This window comes from Pongo pygmaeus, chromosome 12 (assembly GCF_028885625.2).
Source record: "Pongo pygmaeus isolate AG05252 chromosome 12, NHGRI_mPonPyg2-v2.0_pri, whole genome shotgun sequence".
NCBI classification, from domain to species: Eukaryota; Metazoa; Chordata; class Mammalia; order Primates; family Hominidae; genus Pongo; species Pongo pygmaeus.
In genome coordinates, this window is record NC_072385.2 from 26,731,426 (window position 1) to 26,757,830 (window position 26,405).

Genomic DNA, 26,405 nt, shown 5'->3' on the forward strand with positions numbered 1-26,405 from the left:
TGGGAAAACTGGCTAGCCATATGCAGAAAGCTGAAACTGGATCCCTTCCTTACACCTTATACAAAAATCAATTCAAGATGGATTAAAGACTTAAATGTTAGACCCAAAACCATAAAAACCCTAGAAGAAAACCTAGGCATTACCATTCAGGACATAGGCATGGGCAAGGACTTCATGTCGAAAACACCAAAAGCAATGGCAACAAAAGCCAAAATTGACAAATGGGATCTAATTAAACTAAAGAGCTTCTGCACAGCAAAGGAAACTACCATCAGAGTGAACAGGCAACCTACAAAATGGGAGAAAATTTTCGCAACCTACTCATCTGACAAACGGCTAATATCCAGAATCTACAATGAACTCCAACAAATTTACAAGAAAAAAACAAACAACCCCATCAAAAAGTGGGCGAAGGATATGAACAGACACTTCTCAAAAGAAGACATTTATGTAGCCAAAAAACACATGAAAAAATGCTCACCATCACTGGCCATCAGAGAAATGCAAATCAAAACCACAATGAGATACCATCTCACACCAGTTAGAATGGCAATCATTAAAAAGTCAGGAAACAACAGGTGCTGGAGAGGATGTGGAGAAATAGGAACACTTTTACACTGTTGGTGGGACTGTAAACTAGTTCAACCCTTGTGGAAGTCAGTGTGGCGATTCCTCAGGGATCTAGAACTAGAAATTCCATTTGACCCAGCCATCCCATTACTGGGTATATACCCAAAGGACTATAAATCATGCTGCTATAAAGACATATGCACACGTATGTTTATTGCAGCATTATTCACAATAGCAAAGACTTGGAACCAACCCAAATGTCCAACAATGATAGACTGGATTGAGAAAATGTGGCACACATACACCATGGAATACTATGCAGCCATAAAAAATGATGAGTTCATGTCCTTTGTAGGGACATGGATGAAATTGGAAATCATCATTCTCAGTAAACTATAGCAAGAACAAAAAACCAAACACCGCATATTCTCACTCATAGGTGGGAATTGAACAATGAAAACACATGGACACAGGAAGGGGAACATCACACTTTGGGGACTGTTGTGGGGTGGGGGGAGGGGGGAGGGATAGCATTGGGAGATATACCTAATGCTAGATGATGAGTTGGTGGGTGCAGCGCACCAGAATGACACATGTATACATATGTAATTTACCTGCACGTTGCGCACATGTACCATAGAGCCTAAAGTATAATAATAATAATAATAAAAATAATAATAATAAAAGAAAAAAAAAGAAAAAAAAAAAGAGAGAGATGTCAGATGTCCAAGCTTCTGTGTCCACTCCCTGAGAGTCCACTAGGGGAAGCCAGTCATCATGGTAGCCTCATGTTCATCTTCATGTCTGAGGTTCAGCCCCAGAGCAATTTCCCTGTGGCCATCTGGCTGGGAGACATGTTTCATTTCCCTTCCAGAGGAACAGGCACCTCATTTGCCTCCCAGAATAGATCCACATCCAGAAGAATGTAATGGAGACAGGCAAGAACACAGAAGATTGCATAGGTTTAGGAAAGAAGAAGGCAACAAGGTTCTGTTGGGTTGCATCTGAGGAATCTTAGGTACCTAAAAAAATAGGTCTGGAATTAAAATAAGATGTTAGTGTTGAAGGTATAGAAATGGAGTTAAAATGATGGCATGAAGCTTATCTAGGGAGATCACGCAGCTCCAGATGATTGTGGACTGAATGTCTTGTAGGGTTTTGGGGAGGATGAAATGTGAGCGGAATTTGGCCATGATCAGCCCTTAGAGTCAGCCTGAGCCCTGCCCTGGCTGGCTGTGTGTCCTTGGGTATGCCAAGGTGAAGTTTCCTCTTCTGCATAATGGTGAGATTGTCCACAAGATATTTAAGGTTCTCCTAGCTTAGACACTGTAGAATTTACATTTTAACGTTTTAGGGATTCAATTCTAATTCCAACCCAGAAGCAAACATCAGGGCTGATCTGGACCACCTCAGGAGAATAGCAGGGTCAGTGTGCAGAGGGGCTGGTCATGGTGGGAGGGTCTTGAGGAAGGGAGACAGAAGAGAAGGATAAATGTGATTTGAGGTGGGAAAGAAAAAATTGGACTGTCCTCAGTCCCTTCAGTCAGGCATTGCAGAAGCTGCGTCTGCCTGCCAATTGTCTGCCAATCAGACTGAGAATGTCCCCACAGGACCTCATGGGGGTTGTGTGGTCCATGTTGCACAAAGCAGGAACAACTGCTGGTTAATTATGCAGACACAAGGTGAGGAGTGCAGCTGTCTCTGGAGTTAACTCTCAAGGAGCTGCAACTTTTACAGTTAGCTCCCAGCCAAGTGTAGGGGACAGGCTTTTCATGGTCCTAGGAGAAATAGGTCTACTGGGCTTGTCCAACCCAAACCCGGTCACCTCTATTGCCCCCAGGGTTGCTTGGCCTTGCCTCCGCCATGCCTGACACTGACTCTCTGCTGGGAGGAAAAAGCTTGCTCTGTTGCTGGCCGTGTGGAACAGAGAGGGAAGTGGCAGACAGTCTGGGCCCAGCACTTGGGTATGGTGCTCTAGCCATGCGACTTTCCACTGGAGTGCAGTGGTTCAATCTCAGCTCACTGCAACCTCCGCCTCCTGGGTTCAAGCGATTCTCTTGCCTCAGCCTCCTGAGTAACTGGGATAGCAGGCATGCACCACCACGCCCAGCTAATTTTTGTATTTTTAGTAGAGATGGAGTTTTGCCATGTTGGCCAGGCTGGTCTCAAACTCCTGACCTCAGGTGATCCACCCACCTCAGCCTCCCAAAATTCTGGGATTATGTGTATGAACCACCTGCCCAGCCAGTTCTACAAATTTTAAGACACGTATGTCCAGATTCATGTAACCACTACCACAGTAAGGATACGTAACAATTCCAACATTCTAAAAACTCATTCATGTTATTACTTCATAGTTATACCTTCCACTCATCCCCTTACCACTGATTACACACTATATACCATATAAATGGAATTATATGTTATGTAACCTTTTGATACACGCTTCTTTCACTCAGCGTAATGCCCTGGAAATTCATCCAAAGTTGCTGCTTGTAGAAATAGTTTTTGTTTTCATTGCTGAATAATATTCCACAGTATGGATATACCACTAGTACATTTACCATTTGTAGGACATTTGGGTTGTTACTAGTTTTTGGTGATTATGAATAGAGCTTCTGTAAACATTTGTATAAAGGTTTTTCAATGGACATAGTTTTAATTTTTCTAGAACAAGGGTCAACAAACTATAGCCATAGCCTGTGGGCTGGCTGCCTGTTTTTTTTTTTTTTTTTTTTTTTGAGACGGGGTCTTGCTCTGTCACCAGGCTGGAGTGCAGTGGTGCAATCTCAACTCACTGCAACCTCCACCTCCTGGGTTCAAGCGATTCTCTTGCCTCAGCCTCCCGAGTAGCTGGGACTACAGGCGTGCACCACCAAGCCTGACTAACTTTTTTTGTATTTTTAGTAGAGACGGGGTTTCACTGTGTTAGCTAGGATGGTCTCGATCTCCTGACCTCATGATCCACCCTCCTTGGCCTCCCAAAGTGCTAGGACTATAGGCGTGAGCCACCGTGCCCAGCCATTAATTTTAATAAAGCTCAATTTAGCCATTATTTTCTATTATAACTCATCCTTTTGGTGTCACGTCTAAGAACTCTTTGCCTAACCCTAGGTCAGTAAGATTTTCTCATATGTTTTACACTCATATGTTTACATATTTTCTCATATGTTTGTAAATTGATTTGTAAAATCAATTTACAAAGATTGCTGTAGCATCTTTGTAAATATCAAATGCCCATATTAATGTGGATTTATATCTGGACTATCTTTTTTTTTTCATTGATTTATGTATCTATCTCTTTGCACATACCTCGCTTTCTTGATTACAATAGCTTTTTTTTTTTTTTGGAGACAGGGTCTCATTCTGTTGCCCAGGCTAAAGTGCAGTGGTGCAATCTAGGCCCACTGCAGCCTCTGCCTCCCAGGTTCAAGCAATTCTCCCACTGAGTAGCTGGGACTATAGGTGGGCACCACCATGCCCATCTAATTTTTGTATTTTTTGGTACAGACAGGGTTTCAGCATGTTGGCCAGGCTGGTCTCAAAATTCTGACCTCAAATGATCCACCCACCTTGGCCTCCCAAAGTTCTGGGATTACAGGTGTGAACCACTGCGCCCGGCCTACTATAGCTTTATAATAAGGTTTAAAGATGGTAGTGTGATTCCTCCAAGTTTATACTTCTCTGTCAAAATTGTTATCACATTCTAGTTCCTTTGATTTTCCACCTACATTCTCTAATTTAATTATCTATATCTATGAAAAAATCTGCTAAGAACTTGATTGGAAATGTGTTTGATCTGTAGATCAATATGGGGAGAATTGACATCTTTACTGTGTCTTCCAATTCATGGGAATGGTATGTCTCTCCATTTATTTAGATCTTCTTCAGTTGCAACAGCATTTTGTGGTTTTGAGCGTATACATCCTGTACATGTTTTGTTAAGTTATAAGTTCTGTTTTTATAAAGCTAATGCAAATGCTATTTTTTTTTTTTAGATTTCAGCTTTAAATTGTACATTGCTGGTATAGAGAAATACAACTTCGTATCCTGTGACATTGCTAAACTTACCTATTCTAGGAGATTAATTGTAAATTATTTGAGCTTTTACACATAGACAGTAATGTTATCTGTGAAGAAGGACAGTTTTAGATCTTTCTTTCCAATCTGTATGCAGTTTATTTCTTTTTTTTTTTTTTGTCTTATTTCAACATCTTGAACTTCTAGTACAATATTGAATAAGACTGGTGTGAGAGGATATTCTCTCCTACTTAGTGATAAAAATCTTTTTGATCTTAAGGGGAAAGAGTTTCACTGTCAATTAGGTCATTAACCACCATGCCTGGCTATTTTGTTTTTTATTTTTTAATTTTTAGTAGAGATGAGGTATCATTATGTTGTCCAGGTTGGTCTCAAACTCCCTGGCTCAAGCGATCCTCCTGTCTCGGCTTCCCAAACAGCTGGGATTACAGGCTAGAGCCTGGCTAGCCACAGATATTTATAGATGCCTTTATCAGCTGTGCCCGGCCAGCCACAGATATTTATAGATGCCTTTATCAGATGGAGGAAATTTCCTATTCCTAGTTTGCTGACAGATTTTATCATGAATGGACATTGAATTATGTCAGATGCTTTTTCTACATCAATTGATATGATCATGTAATTTTTCTTCTTTACACTGTTAATATGACTGCATTGATTGATTTAAAATGTTATACCATCCAGCCGGGAGCAGTGGCTCATGGCTGTAATCCCAGCACTTTGGGAGGCTGAGGCAGGTGGATCACCTGAGGTCAGGAGTTCAAGATCAGCCTGGCCAACATGGTGAAACCCTGTCTCTACTAAAAATACAAAAATTAGCTGGGCATGGTGGCAGGCACCTGTAATCCCAGCTACTCAGGAAGCTGAGGCAGGAGAATCGCTTGAACCTGGGAGGTGGAGGTTGCAGTGAGCCGAGATAGCGCCATTGCACTCCAGCCTGCAGACAAGAGTGAGACTTTGTCTCAAAACATATATATATATATGTTATACCATCCTTGAAAGTCCCAGAATAAACCCTATTTGGTTGTGATGCATTTGTTTGTTTATTGTGGTAAAATACACATAACATAAAACTTACCATTTTAACTGTTTTTAAGTATACAATTCAGTAACATTAAGTTTGTTCACCATGTTGTGTAACCATCAACACTATCCATTTCCAAAACTTTTTGATCATCTCAAATAGAAACTCTGTGCCTAATAAACAATTACTCCCCACTCCCCACTCCACAAGCCCCTGGTAACCCTAACTCTACCTTTTGTCTTTATGAATTTGCCTACTAGCATTTTTTGTTGTTGTTTTGTTTTGTTTTTTGAAACAGGGTCCTGCTCTAGTGCTCAGGCTGGAGTGCAGTGGCATGATCTTGGCTCACGGCAACCTTCGCCTACTGGTTTCAAGTGATTCTCAAGCCTCAGCCTCCTGAGTATCTGGGACTACAGGCGTAGTCAGATACTATCACACCCAGATAATTTTTGTATTTTCAGTAGAAATGGGGTTTCACCATATTGGCCAGGCTGGTCTCCAACTCCTGGCCTCAAGTGATCCGCCTGCCTCAGCCTCCCCAGATGCTGGGATTACAGGCATGAGCCACTGCGCCCGACCTCGTGGCTTTAAATGACTGAATATGTATTGACATTTTATAAACTACTTGATTCAGTTTGCAATCTTTTTTAGGGTTTTTGCATCTAATTTCATGAGGGATATTGATATTTTCTAATTTCCCTTCAGATATTCTCTTTGATACATAGATTAATTTAGAAGTCTGTTGTTTAAGTGTTCAGGGATTCTCCTATTGTTTGTTTTATTGATTCCTGGTCTACTTTTGTTATGGTCAGAGAACATACCTGGCATGATTTCACTTCATTTAAGTTTGTTAAGGCTTGTTTTATGACCCAGGATATAGTCTATCTTGGTGAATGGTTCTATGTGCACTTGAAAATAATGTATAGTCTGCTGTTTATGGGTAGAGTGTTCCTCAAAGTTCAATTAGATCTAGTTGGCTAGTGGTGCTGTTTAATTCTCCTCTTCTTTGCTGATTTTCTTTTTCTGTTTTTTTTGTTTGTTTGTTTGTTTTTTTGAGACTGAGTCTCGCTCTGTCGCCCAGGCCGGAGTGCAGTGGTGCAATCTCGACTCACTGCAAGCTCCGCCTCCCAGGTTCATGCCATTCTCCTGCCTCAGCCTCCCAAGTAGCTGGGACTACAGGTGCCTGCCACCATGCCCAGCTAATTTTTTGTATTTTTAGTAGAGATGGGGTTTCACCGTGTTAGCCAGGATGGTCTCGATCTCCTGACCTTGTGATCTGCCCGCCTTGGCCTCCCAAAGTGCTGGGATTACAGGTGTGAGCCACCATACCCGGCCTTCTTTGCTGATTTTCTAATAGTTCTATCAGCGATTGAGAGAGGAGTATTGAAGTCTCCAAATATAATTTTGGGTTTGTCTATTTGCTTCGAGAATTTTGAAGCTGTGGTGTAAGACGCAAACTATTTAGGATTATTATATCTCCTTGGTGAATTAACTATTTTATCATGATGTATGATCCTTTTTTGTCTCTAATGATTTTCATTGCTCTGGAATTTGCTGTGTATGATATTAACATAGCCACACCAACTGTTTTGGTTAATATTTCCATGGTATATCTTTTCCTTTTCTTTTTTTTTTTTGGAGATGGAGTCTTGTTCTGTCACCTGGGCTAGAGTACAGTGGCGTGATCTCAGCTCACTGCAACCTCCACCTCTCGGATTCAAGTGATTCTCCTGCCTTGGCCTTCTGAGTAATTGGGACTACAGGCAACACCACTACACCTGACTAATTTTTGTGTTTTTGTTAGAGATGGGGTTTCACCATGTTGGCCAGGCTGGTGTATATCTCCTGACCTCAAGCAATCCACCCGCCTCAGCCTCCCAAAGTGCTGGGATTACAGGCATGAGCCACTCTGCCCGGCCTCTATTCTTTACTTTTAACCTACATATATAATATTTAAAGCAAGTTTTGGCTGGGTATGGTGGCTATTGCTTGTAATTCCAGTGCTTTGGAAGGCTGAGGTGGGAGGACTGCTTGAGGCCAGTAGTTTGAGACTAGCCTGGGCAACCTGGTGAGCCCCTGTCTCTATAAAAAAACAAAACAAAACAAAAAATCTAGTCAGATATGATGGTACATGCCTGTAGTCTTAGCTACAGGGGAAGCTGAGGCAGGAGGATTGCTTGAGTCCAGGAGTTGGAAGCTGCAGTGAGCTATGATCATTCCATTGAACTCCAGTCTGGGCAACAGAGCAAAACCTTGTCTCTAATACATAAATAAATAAATAAATGCAAAACATTTTTTAAAAAATGAAAAAAATTTTAAAAAGTAAAGCAAGTTTCTTGTAAATAGCATATGGCTGGGCACTGCTTTTATCCATTCTGACAATGTCTTTTAAGATTTAGGTTTAGTCCATTGATGTTTACTGTAATTATTTATGTGTTTGGATATATGTCTACCATCTTATTTTATTTTATTTTTTCTGAGACAGAGTCTTGCCCTGTCACCCAGGCTGGAGAGCAGTGGCACCATCTCAGCTCACAGCAACCTCAGCCTCCCAGCCTCAAGTGATTCTGGTGCCTCAGCCTCCCAAGTAGTTGGGATTACAGGCGTGTACCATCATGCCCAGCTGATTTTTCTATTTTTAGTAAAGACAGGGTTTCACCATGTTGGCCAGGCTGATCTCAAACTCCAGGCCTCAAGTGATTCACCCACCTCAGCTTCCCAAAGTTTTGGGATTACAGGTGTGAGCCACTGGGCCCAGCCCCATCTTATTACTTTTTTTTTTTTTTTTTTGCTCCATTTTTTATCCTTCTGCTTACCACTTTTTGCCTCCTTTTTGGTTATTTAAATGATTTTTAGCATTCTGTTTTAATTCATATATTGGTTTTGAATATATCTCTTTGAATAGTTTTTTAAATGGTGACTCTAGGGATTACAATACACTTAATTTTTCACAGAATGAACATATTACCACTTAAGTGGAATGTAGAAATCTTACAGCTGGATAGGTATTTTTACCTTTCCCTCTTAACATTATAGATATTTTCTATTACATTTACATGCATTGTAAACTCCACTAATGTTATAATTTTTGCTTTTGCTTTCTTTTCTTTCTTTCTTTTCTTTTCTTTTCTTTTTTTTTTTTTTGAGACAGAGTTTTGCTATTGTTGCCTAGGCTGGAGTGCAATGGCACGATCACGGGTCACCGCAACCTCCTGTCCCAGGTTGAAGTGCTTCTCCTGCCTCAGCCTCCCAAGTAGCTGGGATTACAGGCATGTGCCACCACGCCTGGCTAATTTTTGTATTTTTAGTAGAGACGGGGTTTCTCCATGTTGGTCAGGCTGGTCTGGAAATCCCAACCTCAAGTGATCTGCCCGCCTTGGCCTCCGAAAGTGCTGGGGTTATAGGTGTGAGCCACCATGCCTGGCCTAATTTTTGCTTTCAACCGTCAAATGTATTTTTAAAAACAATAATGGATAGATCCACTAGACAGGGACCATCAAGAAAATACAAGACTTCAACAATGGGTTAAACAAGCTAGACCAAACAGACATCTATAGAAAATTCCACCTAACAATATCAAAATACACATTCTTCTTAAGTGCACTTGGAACACTCTTTAGCATAACCCATATGCTAGAGCATAAGAAAAACTTCAATGATTCTTTTTTCAATAAGCCTTTTGTACTCCTAAACCCTCAATAAATTTAAAAGAATTGAAATCATAAAGCATATGTGTTCTGACCAGAATGGAATGAAATTAGAAATCAACAACAGAAATTTGAGAAATTCACAAACATTTGGACATTAAACAACACACTTCTAAATAGCCAGTTAGTCAAATAAGAAATCACAAGGGAAACTGGGTGTGGTGGCTCATGCCTGTAATCCCAACACTTTGAGAGGCTGAGGCGGGCAGATCATGAGGTCAGGAGATCGAGACCATCCTGGCTAACACGGTGAAACCTCGTCTCTACTAAAAATACAAAAAAAAAAAAATTTAGCCAGGCATGGTGGCAGGCACCTGTAGTCCCAGCTAATCAGGAGGCTGATGCATGAGATTGGCGTGAACCCGGGAGGTGGAGCTTGCGGTGAGCCGAGATTGTACCTCTGCACTCCAGCCTGGGTGACAGAGCGAGACTCTGACTCCAAAAAAAAAAAGAAAAGAAAAAAGAAATCACAGGGGAAATTAGAAAGTACACAGGAAATGAGAAGAAATCACGACATGTGAAATTAGAAAATTAGAGAAATTTGAGATGGATAAATGAAGATACAACATATGAAAACTTATGGGATACAGCTAAAGCAACATTAGGAAGGAAATGTATACCTGTAAAGACTATATTTTTTAAAAAAATGACCTCTAAAAAGTAAGCAACCAAAGCATACCACTACAGAAAGTCATTGAATCATAAAGGAAGACAGTAAGAGGGGAAGAAAGGAACAAAGGATCTATGAAACAACTAGAAAACAATTTTTTTTTGAGACACCATCTCACTCTGTCACCCAGGCCGGTGGAGTGCAGTGGCGCAATCTTGGCTCACTGCGACCTCTGCTTCCCGGGTTCAAGCAATCCTCGTGCCTCAGCCTCCCGGGTAGCTGGGACCACAGGTGTGCACCACCTCATGGAACTAGTTTTTGTATTTTTGGTAGAGACAGGATTTCACCATGTTGGCCAGGCTGGTCTCAAACTCCTGGCCTCAAGTGATCTGCCACCTCGGCCTCCCAAAATGCTGGAATTACAGGCATGAGCCACTGTGCCCATCTGGAAAACTTTTTTTTTTTTTTTTTGAGATGAAGTTTCACTTTTGTTGCCCAGGCTGGAGTGCAATGGCATGATCTTGGCTCACGACAACCTCCCCCCACTGATTTCAAGCGATTCTCCTACCTCAGCCTCCTGAATAGCTGGGGTTACAGGCATGTGCCACCACGCCTGGCTAATTTTGTATTTTTAGTAGAGACGGGGTTTCTTCATGTTGGTCAGGCTGGTCTTGAACTCCTGACCTCAGGTGATCCGCCCACCTGGGCCTCCCAAAGTGCCGGGATCACAGGCGTGAGCCACCGCGCCCAGCCAGGAAAACAATTTTTTAAATGACAGTGGTAATCCTTACCTATCAATAATTACCTTGAATATCAGTGGACTTAAAAAAAATGATCTCAAATCAATAGCCTGGGGAAAAAAAGAGCACACCGTGCTTAAGGCAAGCAGAAGGAAGGACATAAATGTCAAAGCTGAAATTAGTGAAATAGAAACTAGAAAAACAATAGAGACCTCAACAACAACAAACAAGTGAGCGAAAGGCTGGACTAGACATTTTTCTAAAGATGATACAGAAATGTATAAAAAGCCTAAGAAAAGATGCTTAGGCTGGGTGCGGTGGCTCATGCCTGTAATTCCAGCATTTTGGGAGGCCAAGGCGTGGTGGATCACTTGAGGTCAGTAGCTCGAGACCAGCCTGGCCAACGTGGCAAAACCCCATCTTTATTAAAAATACAAAAACTGGAATTTGCACCAAAGCAGCAGCTGCATTCCCACAGTTCGATCTTCACCTTCACGATGTTTCGCTCGGTCAAAAAATGCACTAAGTCATCTCCAAGATCAAAGCATTCAGCAAACAATGGCAAGGCAGAGCCACCAGAAAAGTTCACCTGATTTTCATGACAATATGATAATGCTGTATTAGATAGTGGAGCCACTTTCTGTATTGCTATATGGACATATGTAGCAACACAAATCAGAATAGAATGGAACCTGGACCCTGCTGGCAGAGTCACCCCAAAGGAATGGAGAGATCAGTAATCATCCCAGCTGGTATAATAACGAATTGTTTAAAAAACAGCTCATAATTGATACCAAGTTAAAACACTGTGTACCCATTAAGTTATGGCATTACTGAAGAAATAAAGTACATTTTGAAACCTTCAAAAAAAAATACAAAACTTAGCTGGGCGTAGTGGCAGGCACCTGTAATCCCAGCTACTTGGGAGGCACAGGCACAGAATAGCTTGAACTCAGGAGGCAGAGGTTTCAGTGAGCCAAGATCGCAACACTGTACTCCAGCCTGAGTGACAGAGTGAGACTGTGTCTCAAAACAAAAACAAAAACAAAACAAAACAAAAAATGCTCAACATTGCTGATCATCATTAGAGAAATGCAAATCAAAATCACAAGGAAATATTATCTTACACCCATTAGGATGTCTACTATCAAAAAAGCAGAAAATCACAAGTGTTAAAGAGGATGCACAGAAACTGGAGCTTTTGTGCAATGCAAAATGGTGTAGCTACTACCAAAAACAATCTGATGGGTTCTCAGAAAAATAAAAATAGAATTGCCGTATGCATTTCTGGACATATATCCAAAAGAATTGAGAACAGGGTCTTTAAGAGATATTTGCACATTGCACTTTAAGAGATATTTGCTATTTGATTTATAGCAGTATTATTCACAATAGCCAACATGCAGAAGCAGCCTAAATATTCATCAACCGATGAGTGGATAAACAAAATGTGGTATATACAAATAATGGAGTATTACTCAGCCTTAAAAAGGAAAGGAATTCTGTTACATGCTATAACATGGAAGAACCTTGAGGACATCATGCTAAGTGGAATAAGCCAGTCGCAAAAATACAAATACTGTATGCTTCCACTTATATGAGGTATCTAAAGTAGTCAAATTCACAGAAACAGCAAATCAAATGGTGATCACCAGAAACTAGGGGGAGGAGGAAATGGAGAGTAGTTGTTTCATGGGTATAGATGTTCAAGTTTTAAAAGATAAAGTTGGGCCAAGTGGTGGCTCATGCCTGTAATCCCAGCATTTTGGGAGGCCGAGGTGGGAGGATTGCTTGAAGCTGGGAGTTTAAGAACAGCTTAGGTAACAAAGTAAGACTCTCTCTCTACAAAAAAAAAAAAAAATTAACCCAGCTCAGTAGTGCACACCTGTAGTCCTCAGCTACTTGGGAGGCTGAGGAAGGAGGATTGATTGAGCACAAGAGTTTGAAGTTGCAGAGACCTATAATTGCACCACTGCATTCCATCCTGGGTGACAACGAGATCATGTCTCAAAATAATAAATAAATAAATAGAAATAAAAGATGAAAACGTTCTGGAGATATATTGCACAACAACATAAGGCTACTGCATTGCACACTCAAAAACGGTTAAGTTGGGCCGGGTGTGGTGGCTCATGCCTGTAATCCCAGCACTTTGGGAGGTCGAGGTGGGCCGATCACGAGGTCAGGAGATCAAGACCATCCTGGCTAACAATGTGAAACCCCGTCTCTACTAAAAAATACAAAAAAAAAAAAAAAAAAAATTAGCCGGACGTGGTGGCGGGCACCTGTAGTCCCAGCTACTCGGGAGGCTGAGGCATAAGAATGGCGTGAACCCGGGAGGCAAGCTTGCAGCGAGCCGAGATCATGCCACCGCACTCCAGCCTGGGTGACAGACTCCATCTCAAAAAAAAAAAAAAAAGGTTAAGTTGGGCTGGGTGTGGCTCACGCCTATAATCCTAGCACTTTGGGAGGCCAAAGCGGGCATTCACCTGTGGTTGGGAGTTAGAGACCAGCCTGACCAACACGGAGAAACTCTGTCTCTACTAAAAATACAAAATTAGCGGGGTGTGGTGGCACATGCCTGTAATCCCAGCTACTCAGGAGGCTGTGGCAGGAGAATCATTTGAACTCTGGAGGTGGAGGTTGCAGTGAGTTGAGATCGTACCAGTACACTCTAGCCTGGGCAACAAGAGCGAAACTCTGGCTCAAAAAAAAAAAAAAAACGTTAAGTTGGTAAATCTTTTTTTTAACCACTATTAATTTTTTAAAAAATCATTTTTAAAGAGTAGAGAAAATCAACAAAGGCAAAAGTTGGTGTTTTGAAAAAAAATTTTTTTTTTTTTTGAGATGGAGTCTCGCTCTGTCGCCCAGGCTGGAGTGCAGTGGTGCGATCTTGGCTCAGTGCAAGCTCCACCTCCCAGTTTCATGCCATTCTCCTGCCTCAGCCTCCCGAGTAGCTGGGACTACAGGCACCCACCACCACACTCGGCTAATTTTTTTTTTTGTATTTTTTTAGTAGAGATGGTGTTTCATCGTGTTAGCCAGGATAGTCTCAATCTCCTGACCTTGTGATCAGCCTGCCTCAGCCTCTGAAAGTGCTGGGATTACAGGAGTGAGCCACCATGCCTGGCCTAGAAAAAGTTTTAAAATTCATAAACCTTTTTTTTTTTTTGAGATTGACCAAGAAAAAAGAAAGACTCTAATTACTAAAATCAGGGATGAAAGAAGGGGTATAAAAACTGACTTACGGCCGGGCTCAGTGGCTTACGAAGTACTTGTAATCCCAGCACTTTGGGAGGCCAAGGTGGGCAGATCACGAGGTCAGGAGTTCGAGACCAGCCTGGCCAACATAGTGAAACCCCGTCTCTAATAAAAATACAAAAAATAAGCCAGGCATGGTGGCGGGCACCTGTAATCCCAGCTACTCAGGAGGCTAAGGTAGGAGAATTGCTTGAACCTGGGAGGCGGAGGTTGCCGTGAGCCGAGATCATGCTGTTGCACTCCAGCCTGGGCCAAAGTGTGAGACTCCATGTCAAAAAAAAAAAAAATTGACTTACAAGGATGCCTTCTTTCTTCACTTTTATTCAACACTGTACTGGATGTTCTAGCCAGGGCAATTAGGCAAGAAATGCAAACAAAAACTATTGAAATAGGAATAGAATAAATAAACTATCTCTATTCTAGATGACATGATCTTATATACAGAAAACCCTAATGAAACCTAAAAAAAAAAGACCTAAACTATCAGTGATAATAAATGAGTTCAGAGATTGTACCATACAAGGTCAATTAAAAAAAATGAGTTGCCTACTTATACACTAGCAATGAACAATTCAAGTAAAATTAAGTAAACAATTCCATTTATAATATTATCAAAAATAATAAAATAATTATGAATAAATTTAATCCAAAAGTGTAAGACTTGTAAACTGGAAACTACACAACACTGTTGAAAGAAATTAAAGAAGAGCTAAATCAATGGAAAGGCATCCTGTGTTCATTAATTGGATGTAAACATGTCTACACAAAAACTTGTATACAGGCCAGGCATGGTGGCTCATGCCTGTAACCCCAGCACTTTGGGAGTTTTCGATGGGAGGATCACTTGAGTCCAGGAATTCGAGACCAGCCTGAGCAACACAGCGAGACCCCCATCTCTACAAAAAAGAAAAAATGAAAACAAAAGCAAACCTATACATGAATGTTTATAGCAGTACTATTTTTATTAGTAAAAGGTGGAAACAGTCCAAATTTCCATCTACTGAAGATGGATTTTTAAAATGTGGTATTACTGGGCACAGACACATGTGCCTGTAGTCCCAGCTACTGGGGAGGTTGAAGCAGGAAGGTCGCTTGAGCCTGAGAGTTTGAAGCTGCAGTTTGCAGCTGCAGTGACGCTCCTTGATCCATGCAGGAGCTGTGATCAGGCCTGTGAAGAGCCGCTATACTCCAGCCTAGGCGACATAGTGAGATCTCTGTCTCAAAGAAAAATGTGGTATAGCCATACAATAGAATATTACCTTTGCATAAAAAATAATGAAGTACCAATGCATACTACAACATGAATCAGCCTTGAAAACATTATTCTAAATGAAAGGAGCCAATCACAAAACCTTATATATCATTTAATGTATATGAAATATCCAGAGTAGGCAAACTCAAAGACACAGAAAGTAGACTAGTGATTGCCAAGGGCTGGGCGGAGGGGAAATCTGGGAGTGCATGTGACTGCCAACGTGAATGGAGTCTCTCGCTGGGGTGATAGAGATATTTTGGAATTAGATTTTGGGGATGGCTGTAAAACGTTGCAAATTTACTAAAAAAAAAAAAAATCATTGAATGAAATTAAATCCTATGGAGATTAGAGGTATTTTCATTTTGGCCAGGCAATCTACCTGATTAGGTTCAAGCCACAAGTTCCCACCCCTCCATTCTGCAGTCTGGTTCCAAAGTCAGTTCAGTGTCCAAAATCTTCACAGGACTATTCAGTTCTGTCTGACTTGTGCACTACCCAGTGGCCAGTTGTGTCTGTGGGTGATGGTCTCTCAGTTCAGCTGTCAATCTTTGGTGTGTTGAACAGGACCAGATCTATGCAGGAGCAGCTCAAGAACGAGCCCTGGGGTTTGTAGACAAGTTAATGGAGTTGCTTCACTGATTAACTCTCTCTCAGTAATTACCCTGTTGCTTTCATTTGCTGAGGCTTCTCTTTTTAGTCTTCTAAGCAGAAAACAGGCTTTCGTTATCTGGCTCTACCATGCATTTCTACATCTGAAGCCAAGCAGTGGGAGGACTGAATTGGAAGAGAAGCAACATGGATTGTTTCTGCCCTCTTGGGACCACAGCTCTGTCAATTGGAGAAGGTTCCTCCTGCATCTTGGCTCCTGGGCTCCTCTTGGGGCTGGTGCTAGTGCCACGGTGGGACTGCTTGTGGGCTGAGGTATGAGAGAACAGGGAAAAGAAAAATGGGGAGGAACGAACTTCTGGATTCCCTCGGAATGTTAGGAGACCCTTTTCCTGTTACTTGAGCAACAAAGAGAGAGCATCTTCTGGAGCTCTTTCTATCTACACCCTGGTGCCCACTGCCAGGTTAGTCAGGGGATACCATAGGGGAAACATGGTTATCTCACCACTGGTTTGGTGGTACTTCAAGTTCTGGTCTTCTTGGGAAAGCTGCCTGCAACTATTTAGTTTTCAATGTCTTCCAATAGCTGCTCCATGCATTCCGTACTATCTCCCGGCTGGACTCCATGCAGGAAGCCTGTCTCCTCCACAGTGTGCACTCACTCAGGTCATTGCTCAGTTTTATTGTTGGCATTTGTTTGCTTTAATTTTTCAGGCTGGCTTCCTAGAGGTTGCTTCTTGTCTGCATAGTTTGTCAGTCAAACATCAGTTAAAGCCAATATGGTTTCCACCATCTGCTGCTGGATCTATGTGCAATGGCACATAGATTGCCCCAGGACATTTGCCCGGGCCATTTGCAAGGGTGTTCTGGCTTTTACTTCCTAACACTGGCACCGGCACAGACACAGGCTGTGTGCCCTGGGCATATGGACATGGCTTGGGCTTGCTCTAATCTCTGCCAGCTGTGAGCCTTCAGTCCACTTGGGTAGTGTGAAGAGTTTACTAAGCTCCCTCTGGCTCTCCCACCTCCTGGAGCTCCCTCTTACATCCCTGACTAATCTGCAGGTCATTTGCTTGTCTCCAAAGGCCCAGAGCCTCAGGCTAGGAGTCAGTGGCCTTTCTTCCTCCTGGTCACTGATATGACCACCTTAACTGGCCATGCTGCAAATTAAAACCTTCCTCACTCTTGCCTCCAGCTCCTGCAGCGACGTGGCAGGGGAGCTTATTTCCACAGGCTGCCCTGCTGGGGGCCACTGTGTGTGTTATCAACAGCTGGGGTAAATGGGGGTAGCAGCCTGGGCAAAGATGCCATGGACACAGGCTGGTCTTATCCAAGGCTCACTTTAATTCTTTTTTTTTTTTCTTTTGAGACAGGGTCTGTCTCACTCTGTTGCTCAGGTTAGAGTGCAGTGGTGTGATCACAGCTCACTGCAGCCTCAATCTCCTGGGCTCAAATGATTCTCCCGCCTTAGCCTCCCATGTAGCTGGGACCACAAGTGTGCACCACCATGCCTTTTTTGATTTTTTTTTAATAGAGACGGGGGTCTCACCACGTTGCCCAGGCTGTTTTTGAACTCCTGAGCTCAGTGGTCCTTCTGCTTCAGCCTCCCAAATTGCTGGGGTTACAGGCGTGAGCCACCACGCCCGGCCAGCTTTCATTCTTAAACACATCCCCATTTGTGCTGTGCCTTTGGTAAAATTACAGAATGCTAAATGGTTTGTCCAGCTACCTTTTGGAAAGATTTGTTGAACTCCTCACTTCATCATGCTGAAGATGAAGGGAAGACCAACACATAATTTGAGAGAATGTCAAGACTGAGAAAGGTTTCTGTAGCATGGTGCATGCATGTGTGTGTGCATGTGTAGGGAGAGGCAAAGGGTTCTGACAAGAGGAAGAGGCTGAGGAAGCAGGCTTATCTCCACAACGTGCTGCTGCCACCCAATCATAGGGTCTCTTGCAGCAATTCTAGTCCTGATCTCACAAACCTCATACCCTAACTACTGTCCCCCTAATTGGGGTCCCTCCTCAGAGCTTTCCTAAGGCTCCCTAACTTTTCCCCTCACCTCGGTTGAGGCCTCCATGTTTTGGACTTGTTGGTTTTGCCTTGCTCTTCCCTTGATAAATACACCGTTTATTCCGGTTCAGCCCTTGGAACTTTAAACCTTAACCTAAGCCTCCTGCACCCCACTATATTAGCCCAAGCCTAGAGTATCAGATCTGGATATTTGGGTAAAGATGCAGACAAATTTTGAATTGGAAAAGAACTTAATTCATTACTAAAAGATGACCTTGATAGCTATATGGGAAACAAGAATGTATCGGGAAGTTAATCCTTTGCTCACACTACACCTGGTGCATGTAATTCCATCTCTGAGTTTTCCCTTTATTATTATTATTTTTTTTTGAGATGGAGTCTCACTTTATTGCCTAGGCTGGTGTGCAATGGCACAATCTTGGCTCACTGCAACCTCCACCTCCTGAGTTCAAGGGATTCTCCTGCCTCAGCCTCCTGAGTAGCTGGGATTACAGGCGCGTACCACCATGTCTGGGTAATTTTTGTATTTTTAGTAGAGACGGGTTTTCACCATGTTGGCCAGGCTGGTCTTGAACTCCTGACCTCGTGATCTGCCCACCTCAGCCTCCCAAAGTGCTGGGAATATAGGCGTAAGCCACAGCGCGCACCCTATCTTTTGGTTATTAATCCCTTATCAGATAGATAGTTAGCAGCTAATTTCTCCCCTTCTGTGGGTTTTCCCTTCACATTTTTCCCTTATTGTTCAAAGCCAAGCTCAAGTCCTGCCCCTTTGGGAAAACTTCCTTGACCAGTCTATTACAGAGTGTTCGCTTTTTCTATCCTTTGAGTTCCTATCACATTACTATCCCGTTCCTCTGGCATCAATCATCTATTATGTCCTATCTTTCCTTGTATTATTCCCTTTTTTGTGGTTGCAGTAGTACGGTGGGATAAAGGGCTCTTGCCTGGAGAGGCTTGGCAGGACTCTGTATGGTAGAATGGCTTTGATGAAACCCCCACCATCCAGGATCTGATTCTTAGCTGACAAGACACTGTGTTGTCAGTATCCCAAAAGCCAACCAATGTCTGACAATTAATCAATCAGCAGATATTTATTGACTGCCTCTGCCATGTCAGGTGCTGTGCTAGGCATAGGTCCATGTTAGCCACCCGTCTCCAACTTCATCTTTCGCACCAGAGCTTAATCTCAACTAAATGGGAATTCTCACCATTCTCTTATCACACCAGGCTCTTCTTACAGGTGGGTCTCTTTGCCTAAAAAGCCCACTCACCCGCCCGCCCCACCCTCCGCCCTTTCCCCTTTCTCCCTCTGGAAAGCTGCTTCCATGTCTTTCAAACCCCAGTGCAGCCATCACCACCTTTGGGAAATCTTTGCAGATGCCCTACAATCACCCAGTCTCTCTCAGCAATCTCTATCCCATTCATATCTATATATCTATATGTCTATATATAGATATATAGATATATATTTTTTTTTTTTTTTTTTTTTGAGATAGAGTCTCACTCTGTCACCCAGGCTGGAGTGCACTGGTGCAATTGCAGCTCACTGCAACCTCTGCCTCCTGGTTTCAAGCGATTCTCTTGCCTCAGCCTCCTGAGTAGTTGGGACTACAGGCGCCCACCACCACACCCAGCTAATTTTTGTATTTTTAGTAGAGACGGGATTTCGCCATGTTGGTGAGGCTGGTCTTGAACTCCTGATCTCAGATGATCTGCCTGCCTCGGCCTCTCAAAGTGCTGGGATTACAGGCATGAGCTACCATGCCTGGCCTCCCATTCATATTTCTAACATTGATTCTTACCACATTATATGCTGATGCTTTTTCTTTTTTTTTAGAAAGGTCTCACTTTGTCGCCCAGGCTGGAGTACAGTGGTATGATCATGGCTCACTGCAGCCTCGACGTCCTGGGCTCAGGGGATTCTTCCGCCTCAGCCTCCCGAGTAGCTGGGACTACAGGTGCATGCTACCACACCTGGCTAATTTTTTGTATTTTTAGTAGAGATGGGGTTTCGTTGTGTTGCTCAGGCTGGTTTTGAACTCCTGGACTCAAGCCATCTGCCTGCCTAGGCCTCCCAAAGGGCTGGGACTACAGGCGTGAGCCACCGTGCCTGGCCTCTGATGCACTTCTTTTTTTTGTGGTCCTCAACCTTTTTGGCACCATGGACCAGTTTCATGGAAAGCAATTTTTCCACAGTTAGTGGTGGTGGAGATGGTTTCAGGATGATTCAAGCATATTACCTTTATTGTGTACTTTACTTCTATTATTACATTGTAATATATAATAATTACACAACTCACTATAAGGTAGAATCTGTGGGGGTCCTGAGCTTGTTTTCCCGCAACTAGATGCTCCCATCTGAGGGTGATGGGAGACAGTGACAGATCATCAGGCATCAGATTCTCATAAGGAGCACCCAACCTAGATCCCTCACATGCACAGTTCACAATAGGGTTTGTACCCCTATAAGAATCTGATGCCCCCGATGATTTGACAGGAGGCAGATGGTGATGCAAGTGATAAGGAGAGGATGTAAATACAGAGGAAGCTTCACTTAGGGACCACTGCTCTAGTTGTTCTTTTTTTTTTTGAGACAGGGTTTCACTCTTGTTGCCCAGGCTGGAGTGCAATGGTGCGATCTCGGCTCTCTGCAATCTCCGCCTCCCGGGTTCAAGCGATTCTCCTGACTCAACCTCCCAAGTAGCTGGGATTACAGGCATGTGCCACCATGCCTGGCTAATTTTGTATTTTTAGTAGAAACAGGGTTTCTCCATGTTGGTCAGGCTAGTCTCGAATTCCTGACCTCAGGTGATCTGCCTGCCTCGGCCTCCCAAAGTGCTGGGATTACAGGTGTGAGCCATCACGCCTGGCCAGAATGTCACTAATTTTTATTGCAAGGGTAAATGGCTTCTGAGATCTAAAATTTTACCAAGCAGGGTGACTGGCTCATCAGAGTGAAGGCTTTACTTTTAACTCTACTAAGTTAGAATTTGTGATAATTAAGACAGGAGCTGCTTAAAAGCAGCTAAAGCTCAGCATAGCTCCATCTGTGGGGAAAATTTTGCCAAAAAATTATGAAAATAATATTGTAGCATATGCATTTAATTGATTTAACAGAGCACGTTCAAAAAATAAAGTTACCATTTCCTATTATTATAGAATTTTGGCAAGCTGAAAACACCATCTGAAGAGTCCCCTTTCTCTACAAAAAAAAAAAAAAAAACTCCAAACAAAAAATTTAAAAACCATTTCCGTAACATATCAATATATTCCCTCCATCTTTTCAAAAGGCCATTTTGCACATACTTATGATCATGTATAGTATTTTAGATCCTGCTTTTACTATTGTAAGTATTTCCCAAGTAGATTTTTTAAATTTTTTTTCAGACAGGGTCTCGCTGTCACCCAGGCTGGAGTGCAGCAGTGCGATCATAGCTCACTGCAGCCTTGACCTGGGCTCAAGCCATCCTCAGCCTCCAGAGTAGCTGGTCGCCATAGGCATGTGCCACCATGCCTAACTTTTTGATTTTTTGTAGAGACGGGGTCTCACCACCACACCTGCCTAGTTTTTAATTTTTGTAGAACTGGGGTCTTGCTATGTTGCCCAGGCTTGTCTTGGAACTCCTGGGCTCAAGCAGTCCTTCTGCCATGGCCTGGGATGCCCACTCCCTATCCTCCTTCCCTGCCTGGCCAACTTCTGTTCATCTCTCAAGATCCAGCTCCTCTAGGAAGCCTCCCCTCTCCTCCCCTCCCTGGGCTCCTGCCACTGTGGTCTAGCATGCTCGGTGCTCACCCCATCCAACACTTCCCACAGGGAGATGTAATGACCTGTCTCACCTCCACAGGGAAGGAAATGGAATGCAAGACTCAGACAGAGCCCCCAGGATTCTCTACATTTAAGGTGGATGCAGACTTCCCAACACACTGCGCACAGTGACTCAGGGCCTGCTGAATTGTTTATTAAGCTGTATATCTCCTTTCTTTTTTTTTTTTTTTTTTGAGAAGGAGTCTTTCTTACTCTGTCACCCAGGCTGGAGTGCAATGGCACAATCTCAGCTCACTGAAACCTCTGCCTCCTGGATTCAAGTGATTCTACTGCCTCAGCCTCCCAAGTAGCTGGGACTACAGGTGCACACCACCACGCCCTACTAATTTTTGTATCTTTAGTAGAGATGAGGTTTCACTGTGTTGGCCAGGCTGGTCTCAAACTCCTGACCTCAAGTGATCCACTGGCCTCAGCCTCCCAAAGTGCTGGGATTACAGGTGTGAGCCACTGTGCCTGGCCTGTTATCTCCTTTCTTAAGAATAAGAATAATAAAAAAAAACCCAGCATTTACATTGAATAGAGGGAAGACTACACCATTGTTCTAAATGGTTCAAAATTTGGCTTATCTATAGTAACCAGGTCATTTTATTCATTTACTTGTTTCTATTATATATTCATGAATACTTCAATTTTCATATGTATTTCACATATATACCATTCAAATTAAACAATATACAACAGGTTATTGTTAACAATTATTAACATTTATTAAGCACCAAGAATATACTGTGATCGTTGCTGTATGAAAACATAATTATCGATATAGTATCCCTGCCATTGAGCTTACAATCTAAAATGAAACACAAGGCTATGAGCCTACCTAAAAACTTCCTTAACTTAGAAATGGCTACTTTGGCAAATGAGTGAGGCAAAATGACCTATTATTCAGGTGCAGTGCTAATAAGGCTTTGAGTATGATCCAAAGAATGTTTTACTTGTACCCATTTTTCCCGATTATATTACACTTGCTAAGAAAAACAGTACTTAGAATTTTGGCATGAACAATGAATTATTTCAAATTGTCTTGTAGGACTTTAAACAAAGAGATGCTTACTGGCCTAAGTTTTCCAGCAGCCAGGGAAAGCCCTATTAAAAATATTATGAACTAGACCAAGTTTCTCTTTTAATCCACTTAAACACTTTTTATTTATTTTTTTTTTTGAGACGGAGTCTTGCTCTGTCACCCAGGCTGGAGTGCAGTGGCGCAATCTCGGCTCACTGCCAAGATCCGTCTCCTGGGTTCAAGCCATTCTCCTGCCTCAGCCTCCCAAGTAGCTGGGACTACAGGTGCCCGCCACCAAGCCTGGCTAATGTTTTTTTGTATTTTTAGAAGAGACGGGGTTTCACCGTGTTAGCCGGGAAAGTCTCGATCTCCTGACCTCATGATCTGCCCCCCTCGGCCTCCCAAAGTGCTGGGATTACAGGAGTGAGCCACCACACCCGGCCCAGGTACACTTTTTAAACTTCTTCCTCTTCTCCTATACCTAAGGGCTCCAATGATACTACTTATCAGGGAAGAAAGTACTGTATCTAGATAAACTACCCTTAAGTATTACAGGCTTAGCAAGTTGAATTTCTAGAAAATACTCATTCATAATTTATTTTTTATTTTTATTTTTTTTGAGATGGAGTCTTGCTCTGTTGCCCAGGCTGGAGTGCAGTGGCGCAATCTTGGCTCACTGCAAGCTCTGCTTCCCGGGTTCCCGCCATTCTCCTGCCTCAGCCTCCTGAGTAGCTGGGACTACAGGCACCTGCCACCATGCCCGGCTAATTTTTTTGTAGTAGAGATGGGATTTCGGTGTTAGCCAGGATGATCTTGATCTCCTGACCTCGTGATCCACCTGCCTCGACCTCCCAAAGTGCTGGGATTACAGGTGTGAGCCACCGCGCCTGTCCACTAATTCATATTTTAAAAGAGGACTGAGCAAAGACAGCAATGGAACCTCTGGCTACAGGAGATGCCTGGCTATGCCTGATATGTAAACAAACACAAGCAGTTGAGTTCAGGCCATGCATCTTCAAAGTGATGAAGAATATATGTAAATGCTTGTTTTTCTCCTCCATATTTCTCGTGTAGAGGTATATGAGAATTTAGCGTCAAGACTCTATACTGCAAACCCTGTCCTATGTTGCCTATATTCATAGTATAATATTTAATAAATACTCCCAAGGTTGTCATTGCTGGTCACATATTAGCTGACAAAGGCACACTGAAGGGACTTTGATTCTTACTGTCAAATGCAAAGATTGTTTTAAACTACTGAACACATACAATCTTAAACTATGTGATTATTATTTTCAATCATTTATGATAATTTTAATTCTAAAAGATTACTAAAAAAAATTGGTTGTAGGGTATCTGAAAACAAAAATAGAATGTACTCTATAAAGTACATGCACAGAATTTTTAAAAATGCAGGCATACAAATATTTAATGGCAGAGTGGTAATAACCTGAGACTTTTTAAAAATGGCAAAACAATATTTCAGCAATTTTTGGAAAAAAAAAACAAATATTTTCCCTAAGAAGTCTCTCTTGGCAACTTTCTTTTTAAGTAACAAAGCAGCAGCAACATTTTTAAATGTTCATAAAGCTTGCTTTCCATTAACAAGTTTATTAACGAAGAGTGGTCCTGAAACTTCAGGATAAAACTTTAGATAAAAATAGAATCACTAATTTTAACCTAAAACAGACATTAAAACACCCCTCCTTCCAATTTAAGAGTGTCATTTATACCTCCTACTTATAGTAAATAAATCCAATTAATTATAAGATTTGAAATGGAAAATCTAAAACATTTCAACATCATTTTCTTCTAATAAGATAACAGAAATTAACTTCAATGGATTTCCCCAAAAAGAGGAGAATAGAGTTTCTAAAAACTTAATTACAGCTGTGGTAAATGAATCTGGGTTTCCCAATCTCAGATCTCAATGCACTTAGTTTTAGTTGGTATTCTGTGAGATGGCTAGAATTTCTGATTTAAGTATGTAGTATGTATTTTTTTAAGGCAAGGCAAGTTTGAGTATGTATAAAGCATAGATATTAGCATGGTTACAAAGGCAATATGACTGACATACACATTCAGCTTTCTGAAGCAATACATTCCAAGCTACATACAATTTAATTTCATGTCCTATTCTAAGACTACATGCTTAACATTAAGCTTAGAAACATAATTGCTATAATACATTAAAAATACTTCATTTTCCAATATTGTAAAGTATATTTCCAAATACCTGGCATAAATTTTTTTGCACAAAAATTTAAAAGACATCCTACTAGGTAGCTATTACTACTGTGTTAAGTAATCATTTGAAGGAAGAATTCACAAGGAGAGCAGGTTATAAAACTAAGCATAATAATTATTGCATTTAACTAAAAAAAAATCAAGTAGTTCAGAATTACACTTGTTTTCTGTCTTAACAATGTGCATATTCACTTTATAGCTACTAGTTTGATAAATATACTAAAGATTGTATAAGATTTGTTTTTCTTGTTTTTGTTTTTCTTGGGTGGTAATTTTTCTTTTCTGTGTCCTTCCCCAACAGCAGTTGGAATTTTCTTTTGAATACAAAGTAAATTAATGTTTATACTGTTTTTTCACCTGAGTCATGTAAAAGGTGGCTCCTTTCATTTTAAAAAGTCATATTTAATTTTGGGGGGCCTTAATTAAAATTTAACATTTAACCACGTGTTTTTTTTTTTTGTAAACAGTCTACATGTCAACAAATGGATAAGGGTTAACAAAGGCAAATACTGACTTCATCTGTGTTTTAAACACGATTATATGAATTTTTCTTTTTTAATTAAAAAAATGACATAAAACCATTCATACAAGTCCTCTTCTCTCTCAACTGCTTTGAGATATAGCTTTAAATATGGGTAGATCAAGACAAGTAATGTTGGTAATCTCTTATCTTGCATAGAAAAGGAAAAATAAAGGAACTTACTTCCTTCCTAAGGTCTCAGCTAGTTTCTTAAGTCTTTTCTTCAGCTCCAATGGAAATTTCTCATAGCATTTCTTACAGACTGGCTTCATGTCGAACTCCACAAACTTATTCCTAAAGATAATAATTATAAAAAAAAAGGAATTAGTGGAAACATATTCAACAAAGATATATAAATGATGTGAAGTAATTGTACCGAACTAAACGAAGGCCACTAGGTGATGATATTATATTCATGTTAGTAAAAAACCATAATTCTAACCTCAATTCTTATTGTGATATATATATAAAAATTTAGTATCATTTGAAAAAAAAGTCCTTATAAATTTGTTCTATACATCCATCTGTGTAACATAGACTGTAGATTACATTTTTTTCAGTACTAAGTAAATAGGAAATCTAATGTAAATATAATTTACTTAAATACAGTCAATCACTTTTTTTTTTTTTGGAAACAGAGCCTCGACTGTCACCCAGGCTGGAGTGCAGTGATGATCACAGCTCGCTGCAGCCTCTAACTCCTGGACTCAAGCCATCCTTCCCACCTTAGCCTCCTGAACAGCTGGGACACAGGTGCATACTACTATGCCTGGCTAACTTAAAAATTTTTTTTTGTAGAGACAGGGTCCTGCCGTATTGCCTAGGATGGTAATCACATTTTAGAATACCTTAAAGATAAATTTATCTAAAGGAAAGAATCATATTTTTATAATGTGAATGATTTCTTTATTGGAGGCAACATGATCTTACTTAGTACTTTAAATTAGGTAGCCATGAGGT

The 26,405-nt window shown here is 41.5% G+C and overlaps 1 protein-coding gene across 1 annotated transcript in view; it reads right to left on the minus strand.

Annotated features, from left to right (window-relative positions):
- Positions 1-26,405, minus strand: part of LOC129030503 (LIM and senescent cell antigen-like-containing domain protein 1) — a 64,496-nt gene that overhangs the window by 9,932 nt on the left and 28,159 nt on the right. The window contains 1 exon segment of the mRNA XM_054475893.2: positions 25,629-25,739. Coding sequence (XP_054331868.1) covers positions 25,629-25,739 — 111 coding nt within the window.